We start from the raw sequence: 10,221 nt of genomic DNA on the forward strand, positions 1-10,221 counted from the left end.
GAATCACCAATGGTGTCTCTAATCTGCTGTATGATTGTAATGACAGGGAAAATATCTTAGGAGTTTAACTGTCTCTACATCTTCATATCTCAAATGGCTGTGGGTCAATACAACCATACATGTTGATTTACCTGTCAGTTTACTAACTGTGACTTAAATAATATTTTCAGTCACTGTTCTAGACTACGATTCCCAGATTTCTAATGACTACATTGAAGTCCTCACTTTCCCAGCATTCATAGGCAACGGTGTAAGATGGCAGCAAACCCAAGCACAAACACACCTCTTTTTGACTGCCCGTCATGGTAAGACCTACGATGTCTAATGCATATTTTTGACTATGAAATATCAAAAGCATGCAGTAGAGTGTTGAATGGTCTATGTTGATGAAAGAACGAAGCAATTGTCTCATCGAATGGATTGTAGCTTGCCAGCTAGAAACCTACTAAGTCCAGTTCAGCTAGCTGTCTAGCCAACGCACAGCACAGCTCAGTTGTAGCAAAGTTAGCGCAGCAAACAATATTGAGATGTATCTTCCCCTGTCGTGGTTGACAGTCCAAAATATCCGTACACAGGTCAACCTGGGTCGATATCGGATTGTATTCCAGAACGCTAGTCTGTCATATTGTCGCAATCTCACCCATTTACCAACGCAGTAGAGTGACACGCCTACCTTTACCTACCTACCTTAGAGTGAGACATGTCAATACTTGTATATAGTTTTACAACAAATTCAGAGGCCAGGATACTGCCATTGCTTGTCAATCATTTGTGGAGCATGCAAACTCGTATAGTAGCTGAACACATTTTGCAGGAAGACAGAGAAACAATAGTTGGACCATTCCAAGGCATTGACATTCTCTGTTTGCTAGTCACAGTCTGTTTCATCTGACTGTTTGATCAGGGCAGGAAAACCTCCCCCGGGACTTCATCTGGATGTGGTGAAGGGGGACAAGCTGGTGGAGGTAAGCTCACTGCTCTGCTCTCAACCCCCAATCATTATCCCAGCCTTCATGAGAATGTATTTATTTATTTACGTGTTTATTTGAGAAGGGACAGATGCAATATCATTGACATATTGAAATTTCAACAAACCAGATGCATTGCACCATAGCACGTTAGCGCTGTTATGCTAACTTTCAATGTAGACAGAATAGTAATGACTGCAACACTGGCCTTAGAGATGGACAGAAAACAACCTCACACAGGAGCAAGGGCCAGGGGCCATGGCTATTGCCAAATATGGATTATTGTAATGTAGTTGTTGTCTTCTTGGAGTCCTCTGCTTTGAACCCAGTGACCTCTCCAATGCTGCCAGAGACCCCCCATCTCACTCTCTAAATGCAGACCCTCTGACCTTCCACTACATGACCTTAGGGACCCCAACATCTTCTGCCATCCCATTTCAAACTCCACATTTTTTTACCATCAGTTTTAGCCGATTGTTGGATTTGAGAATATTGTGTTTGTGTTTTCTGGAATTTCGACATTATTTTGCGTGCTTGTTTCCGTTCCGTAGAAGCTAATCATTGACGAAAAGAAATACTACTTATTTGGGAGGAACCCAGATGTATGTGACTTCACGATAGACCATCAGTCCTGCTCGCGCGTCCACTCAGCCCTGGTCTACCACAGGCACCTTAAGAGGGTCTTCCTCATTGACCTCAACAGCAGTGAGTACAGTGCTGCTTTCTAGAGGTGTTTTGTACACTAACACACGGGGAATGAGAGGGATGTACGTGTGAAGTCTATATAAAAGGGTTGCCATAGAGACTCTTATAGAGAACACCTGGTCATGACATCTACCCTTGAAACGGCTCCTGAACTGTACTGCTCCTTTTCAGTGTGTATACAGTATGTATCAGGGTGGTAAAGTAAGATGTATAACATGGACTGAACAAGGTCATAGGCCTAGTTTGCTTGGGGCTGTGATTTGTTCAATAGCTTGTGCCATGCCAAGTCAGATCCTAGCTAGTAGCTGCTTTGACTTTCAGCATGAAGAGATATTGAATGAGGGATAATCTTTTCCTGTATCACAATTCTCTGCCTTTCTCCTGAAGCGTGCACTTGTGCACTCCCCCCTCATAAATTAGGAATGGTGTAAGCATTGACTTGAGGGAGTTTCCACCAGGGGAGGCTGGTTGGGAGATAGAAATCGGAGGAGAGACTCATTGTAATGCATGGAATGCAATGAGGAATAGTAACAAACACACGTGTGTTTGATACCATTCCTCATTCCATTCCATGCATTACAATGAGCCCATCCTCCGATTTCTACCTCCACTGGCCTCCCCTAGTTTCCACCTTATTCCTTACACCATTCCACTCCCTCTTAAATCCATGTGGGGGTGCACATGTCCACGCTTCAGGGAAAGAAGATGGTGGAGAACCGGGACACAGCACTGATGTCATTCTCCGTCTCTGCAGCCCATGGAACGTTTCTGGGGCGCATACGGCTGGAACCCCACAAGCCCCAGCAGGTTCCCATCGACTCCACCATGTCGTTTGGGGCGTCCACACGGGTCTACACCCTGAGGGAGAAGCCCCAGACCCAAGCCAGCGCTGCCCCAGGGGACGTCAAGCCAGGGGAGGATGAGGAGCTCAAAGGCCTGCTGGGGTTACCTGAAGAGGAGACTGAGCTTGAGGTGTGTGTGTGTGCGTGTGTGCATGCGTATGTTCAAGCCAGGGAAGATTCATTCTTATTTTCATTGGTTGGTGTGTGTGCAGAGCTATCTTGATTAAGTGTGTTTGGTTAATTTTTTATTAGAGTACATTAGTACCCTTTGTTTTTCATTTTGAAAGCTCCTCTTTATCCGTGTTGTAATCCTGACCACGTCTGTGTCCTTGAGACAGAACTTGACAGAGTTCAACACAGCCCACAACAAGCGCATCTCCACCCTCACCATTGAGGAGGGCAACCTGGACATCCAGAGGCCCAAGAGGAAGAGGAGGAGCTCCAGAGTGTCCTTCAGCGAGGAAGAGGAGGTCATCAACCCAGGTGTATACACACACACACACACACACACACACACACACACACACAGACAGACAGACAGACAGACAGAATGGAGCTATATGGGGTGTGATTGTGTGGGAAAGTATGTTTGTGTTTCCTCATTCCTAAACATTCATGCATCCACTTGTTTTGGGTTTTGATGTTGTCACATTCAAATCCTCTCTCTTTCCTTGCCACCACAGAGGATGTCGACCCATCTGTAGGGCGCTTCAGGAACATGGTACAGACAGCTGTCGTGCCTATTAAGGTAAATATATTTGTATACATTTATCTCTTGAATTTGCAATAGTTCTTGAGTAAAAACATGAAGTTATGAAGTTGTGTATTGACATTTTTTAATCTTCTTGCGTCCTCCAAAACGTACTAACGAACAAATACTGTTCAGAAAAAGAAGATGGAGGGACATGCTACTTCGTTGGGCCTGGAGGACACCGTGGCCCGAAGAATGCAGAACTTCCCCTTCAGTGGAGGTCTTTATGGAGACCTTCCACCCACGAGCCATGAGGCTGGGACCCACCCCGCTGGAGCCCAGGGGGGAACCACAATCCTGGGAGGACTGCCCTTGCCCTTCCCTAACCCTGCCCCAGAGGTGGACCTTTCCCCCACCTCGGCACAGCCCCCTGTCACCCTCAACCCTGCCCCTGCACCTGGACCTTACACAGCGGAACCTGTTAATGAGCCACGCAAGAAGAAATATGCCAAGGAGGCGTGGCCTGGAAAGAAGCCTACCCCTTCTCTCCTAATATAGGCAGGCCCTTCCTGGACAATACAATTGGATGGGTTATTATTTAGGGGAGTGGTCAAATCAGGACACTCAATCAAGACTTACTGTACTGTATAAACCAGACCTGGGCAGAATATGCATTTCAAATATTGATGTGAGGTGCGCTTGATTTAGTCTGCCTTGCATGTAGAGTTTGCACTTTTGGGACTATTCCATTGGCTCCACTATGCCACTAAATCAAGTACATCTTTATTATTTCAATTGTATGTATCTTTCCCAGGTCTGGTATGAGCTGTGACATTGATATTTTATGGTGGGGGTCTGGAGATTTTTGTATTAATAATTATAAATAATTATTTTAGTTTTTATGTTTGTTTGTTTGTTTGTTTGTTTGTTTGTTTGTTTGTTTATTTGTCTGCTCCATTCACTCATTATGACATTATGCCTTTTTATTGCTCAATCTGCCTGTACTGACAAGATGTTTGGTCTCCGCCTTTAGATTGAAATGCGAAAAACATTTGACACAATAGAATAGCAATCTTTCTTACCATAGGACTAACTGTAACACATAGGTGGATGCATTTGAACCTCTGGTGTAGAGCTTTATTTATTTTGGAATAATGAAAAGAAAGATGAACACTGTTTTGTTACAATCTGATTTGTAGCTCTTCGCTCTGACTGTTCAATGTATGAATTTTGCTTTGTTTATAATTTTGGTCCCTCTTAAAACCATATTTCTGTCTTGAAAAAAAGAAAAAAGTCAGATTATCCTGGCAAAGACTGCTCAACATGTCAGTAATTCATTCAGACAAGGCTATGCACTGTGGAAGCAAATTGGCTTTAAAGGAACTCAATGGAGAAACTAGTATTTGTGAGACAGTCATTTTATTGTTTATTTTGTGCTATTTTTATACCAGAATTTGGCAGTTGAAATGGAACCGATTATTTGACATGTATGAAGCTGAGGTAGAAAAAAATATATTTAAAGTGACATGATGGTTATTAGAATTCATATCTCTGTTTGATATTTGTATAATAAACAGTAATCCATACCTTTCGCGTCACTCTGTGTGAAATGATGGGGAGGAGGATTAGAGTGTGTCTTGAGAAATCTCCCACTGAGTCTGAGAATGGCTTTCATGCCTCCAGTTTTTCTTTTCTACTGCCAACGATGCAATCTATTGAGAAAGCTCTTGGGAGTGCCAATTAACAGATTTTTTAGCAAACAGAATTTGAGTGCGTGTTCAGAGGATGTCGGATGTGTCAGTTACTTCCCAAGGTGACGAGTTTGTCCTGACAATTCTCTGTGCTCGTTTAAGTCTCTAACTGCATCATCGGTGTTTGTGTCTGAATTTGGTTTGTGACAAACATTGTTTGAAAACAGCTCTGTCCTCTAAAACATTCTGCTGTTTTACAGTTTCACTGTTCCCTAAGCAGCGACTAGCGACCATTCCTGCACAATGAAGTTGTGTGGTTAATATCCCAGGCTACCAGTGGTGTCACATTCTATCAACAGTGAGGTTCATTTTGAATGGTTGTGAGTTTATGGTCATTGATGTATTTTCCACCAGAGGGCAACATGGGCACTGTAGTCTTTGTGTAATCTAGAAACATCCCTGATGTCAATGCTACTTCACTCATCTTGTATTGCACTGATCATGTATCACGTGCCACAAATGTCATCACTATATATGAATTGGAAAATTAGAGATGTTTTATTTTTGTGTGGAGGGTGTATGTAGGTGTCAGGACTCAAAATGTTATCATTTGTGCATCTCAGTTTTGTGCAGAACATAGTTTGAAGCCTTTCCGGGGGCAATGAACAAGGCCATGGGAGTTCTCAAATACATATTCTGTGTCCTCACTCAGTTTTGAGACCAGAGTAGCAGAGCAGTAGTGTTTTGCCTTTGACTGGTATTGTACATTCTTTAGTCAAAAGACGTCATGTGTTGCTCTTGCATTTGTATGCAAACTAGTGGTGTTTTGGAGAAACATCAGAATACGTGTGAAGGTGATGGCATGTTTGCAAGATCATCATAGCCTTTATTAGGTTGGAGAAGGACACGATAACAGGCATTGTTGAACAAAACTTGCAGTACACCTTCTCACCTTTAGGGGTCTCTAGGGTTCTTCGCATGCCTCTCTGTCTCGCCAGTGCAGATAAATGGCAACTCGTTAATCAAATCTGCATGAGTGCGCTCAGGTTGCCATGGCAATAATTATCAGAGCTGCCTAATTAACTTTCTCAATTGCTTAATGATATACGACCCTCTGAACTCCCTCATTTTTTTTCACTGTAATCCAAGTTGTTGTTTTTTTAATTCCTCCATTTTCACTCAACAGTGTTAAACCGTGACCAAAAAAGATAATAGGAATTATACAGAAATTAAATTCAGAGTCACAGCGTTTCCACTCAACCCACTCTGCCTGTTCGGCTTTAAATGAGTGAAATGGCTGATCCTCAAATATCACATGTAACATCTAACACAACAGCCACTACTGATAGGCCTCTATTTGTATGCGACTTGCATGTTTTGCTGTAGTGACCCCGGAGGGTTGGAGTGCCGCAGGTGACCTCACGTGGCAGTTGACTGAAGGTGGGTGCAGAGAGGCTGTCGGCCCTGATCAACCTGGTCGTGTGTCAGAGGCAGCCAGGCAGAACTCTGAGACGCACAGAGACAGAGGGGAGCGCACCTGCTGACACCCTCCCTACCCTCCCTACCCCCTCTGCCTTCCTGTCACACCCACGGTTATACCTACACCCCCACACCAGGCCCTCTCTCAAACTCTCGTCTCCAAGCTCTTGGTGGGCCTAGTGTTGTGGCGTTGTGGTGCCTTGAGGAGTGACTTCACCGGTTCCCTGCTCCACCCTATGGTCTCCGATGCGGTGGCCGGCTCCAGGACTTCCCTCGGTGGAGAGTGGAGAGGAGGCTGTCCAGACCGGTTGTGTTAAATATGGGATCATTACTAGGTCAGCAAACCACATGGGGTTGAGTCAGTTCATGGGAATGGTGGCTACATATTTTGAATGAGGGATTGGGATATTTGAATGTCTACACGACTGGGTTATTTGATTCATTAAAGCTTTATTCAAAACCTTTGGCCTTGCCTCATAATTTCTGCATCATGATGCATATGCTGAGGTTACTCGTCATTCCCCACATACCTACTAACCTGAGTCGTCTGTTTTTACTTAGTGGTTGCATCCATTTACATGCTTTATTGGTACCATTTCCCCTTTTGTTTCTCTCCGAAAGCCAGCAGACAAAAGTGACAGGGGGAAGATTATCTCTGTAGCACCTCTGCGCTGCATCACTGTGTATTTTTCCCCCTTGTGAGTGGATTTCATGGTTGAGGTTGCAATTTGAAATAGGATTAACGGTAGGTGTCGGATAGTGTTAGCTAAACCTCTTTAAATCAGGTATGGCAGAAGGAAGTCTGTCACTGCGTCTGCCTGTTCATTTTACCATTGAACTGTTTGTGCTGGAGGGGGATTCTTAAAATATTACTAATACCACGTTTGTATTCATCAAACGATTGGGAGGCAGGACCAATTCAGCGTTGTGGTTTCCACCTTTAAAAAGCAGAAGAAAGAATCCATGCAGGAAGTATTAGTGGAACCAACATGTACTGCCAATAGTCAGGAGTAAAACGCAGCCTTTTGTCTTTGGAAAGTCTCCTAGAACTTGAGCTCTCCAGCTCCTCTCTCAGGCTCTGTGACATTGGGAGGCCACATGGTTGGCTGCAGCCCAGGCCCAAGGAGAAGACGCATTCCTGGGATGGCCATCGGCTGTGTACAGGCTGAGACACCCAGCCCTCCACTCCCACAGTTTCCACACCCAAGTCACAGCAGAAAACAACACTGACGGCCGTCTTATGTAACTGGAGTGGGTTGTAGAGGAGGGAGGGCTAGACGGAGGGAGGGAGGGAGGGAGGGAGGGAGGGAGGGATGGACAGAGAGAGAGAGAGGAAGAGAGAGGGAGGTAGGACGGGAGAGCTGTTTGGGCTAACTGAACTAACGTAGTCAGAATGCAATCCAACCCAGCAGGGTTTGAAGAGCATTACATCTAAGAAGGCTCAAGATAGTAAACTGTCAAAGCTGTGTACGTCTGTACCCTGGCCAACAACAACTCTCCCAAGCTACTCCGTTGAGTGTGTTCACCTGAAGTGGACGAATAAATAAAATATAGTTCTAAGTGTTGTTATTTATATTCTTACATGAGAGAGATATGCAGCAGGAGCGGATCCCCCTGATTATGATTACTATAGCAGCAGTCAGCCAGTGCTGCACAAGCACTGCTCAAGTAGCGTCAAGGGTTGCTCAAGTAGCCTAGTGAACCCTCAGGGTTTCCCAAGAGTAGGGAGAGTAGCATCATGCTAACAGTAAACACATCAATAACCCTGGATAGCTGTCAGGTGGGTTAGGGCTGGGGGTTGGTGGTGAAGAGACAGTCAGAGTGGATTCAAAAGGGTTTGTCTTGCCAAACCCACTGTGCCAACATCCATTGTTGATGACAACAATAACACAGGTGTGGTTAGGTCTACGAGACAGATCCTAATCCTCATTTCAGTCCTGATCTAGTTTCTTCATCTATATCTGAACCCCCTGGACCATTCAGAGGTCTGCTTTGAGGAGATGAATATGACAGTTTTCATAAGGCAGCTATCGTCCTCTCATGGAAATAAGAGGATATCTCCCTCACCGCGTCCAGTCCTGTGGTCTGAGTTGAAGCTTCATGGTTGTTTGTCAATACCCAACTCATTTAGCCCACTGAAGGCAACACCAGAACATTACATCCACTGAGCTGGCATGGGTTCAGTGTTTTCATTCCATATGATAGGAGTCACACCGCATTCCTGTTACAACTTCACTGTGGTGCATAAAAATCTTCTCTCAAAACCGCAGAACCATGTGTTTTGAATTATCCCTCTGTTTGTTCTCATTTACAGCATCTCTCCAGTTTTCCCTTGCCCTCTCTCCTCCTCCTCCTCCCCTCTCCCTCTCTCCCTCGCTCTCTCTCTCTCTCACTCTCACACACACACACACACACACACACACACACACACACACACACACACACACACACACACACACACACTTGTTGTTGTGATGATAGACTCTTTTAGTCACGATGAAAACATTCCACTGTGGAGCATTTGAGGATACGGTCACCATTGACAACAACTTATCAATCTTGAGTGGTAGCGGTTACCATTGACAACCAGCTGTCAATCGTGAGAGGTAACGTCACTACTGTGGGATTTTCCACCTCAAAAGGAGATTAGGGAGTTTATAGCCTATGGTAGGTTTGCTTTCATTGTCCCGCCCACATTGTACAAAGTAGTAATCAATGCATAGCCTACAGTAGTAATAGTATAGGTGTTATTGGTTAGAAGAAATGTAGATTTGGAACTTGAGCTCAATCAAATCAACGCACAATGGCTCACAGCGTGGGCGGAATCCCCCTCCCAGTAAACGAATAACCGTGGGTAGTCTACGGGCTCCAATTGAGTGTGACATCCACAACTGTCTTTCCTGCCACTGCTGGGAGAAAACAATTGAGTAGAGAATGGTATGACATCTAACCGCTAGCCAATTATTTTTTCAAAGGATATATGTAATTTACTCCGTAGCATTTTAGAGAATCTGCTGCGTAACTTCCATCTAATCGTCAATACATTATTTGGTGCAATTTAGACTGGCCCTCGTGATAAATTATCCGCATGAAGGCTGAGCCTTTAATATTTGTCGTCTGTGTTATGGTGGGTACATTGAGTCGGCGAATTTAGAGAAGTTTACAGAATCCCAAAGAGTGGTTTAGGATTTGATGGTTTGACACACACACACACACACACACACACACACACACACACACACACACACACACACACACACACACACACACACACACACACACACACACACACACACACACACACACTCTATCACATTTCCCCTCAATCTATTTCAGCAACAGGTTTCAGGGGGAATGTGTCCACTGGTCTATAATTCAATTAGCCTAACATATGACAATGCTTCAAAAGGGACATTATACCTTAGTCTTTTTCCTCAAAATGTATTTCACAACGACACTTGCCAATTGGTTCACTGAAGCATCCATACACCAACACACTTAAAATAAATAAATAACAACAACAAATTAATAATCGGTGAGTATATTATGAATACGGTGAAGAAAAACGTATGATTGTTTTTGCTCGACTCCTTACGCCATCCTATGGAATAGCAATGTGAAAAGATGCTGCTGTGTAGTCCCTCTCGCTAAACCTGTTCTGGAGGGAGTGACTTGATCCAAGCGCCGTCCAATTATGTGTAAGCAGCACTTATTCCACGCTACAGTTTAGTCGCTTGATTCTCAAGCATGAGAGACAGGGCTCTACACTACAAAATGTGGAAGAAATTGTATTCTGACAATCTAACGAAATAAGCGAGGTGAAATATACATTAATGACAGGGCGT

At 44.2% G+C, this 10,221-nt stretch overlaps 1 protein-coding gene across 1 annotated transcript; it reads left to right on the forward strand.

The window, feature by feature from the left end:
- Nucleotides 1-255: 255 nt before the first annotated feature.
- On the forward strand, nucleotides 256-4,784 carry ppp1r8a (protein phosphatase 1, regulatory subunit 8a; the record flags this gene model as incomplete). The annotated part of the gene is made up of 7 exons (XM_083679940.1): nucleotides 256-305; nucleotides 905-965; nucleotides 1,520-1,673; nucleotides 2,428-2,645; nucleotides 2,854-2,998; nucleotides 3,199-3,263; nucleotides 3,402-4,784. 7 exons carry the CDS (start codon nucleotides 256-258, stop codon nucleotides 3,762-3,764), a joined length of 1,056 nt encoding a protein of 351 aa, XP_083536066.1. The 3' UTR covers nucleotides 3,765-4,784.
- Between the last annotated feature and the right edge of the window lie 5,437 nt (nucleotides 4,785-10,221).

The sequence above is a fragment of the Argentina silus genome (genome assembly GCF_951799395.1).
Source record: "Argentina silus genome assembly, chromosome: 11".
Taxonomy (NCBI): Eukaryota; Metazoa; Chordata; class Actinopteri; order Argentiniformes; family Argentinidae; genus Argentina; species Argentina silus.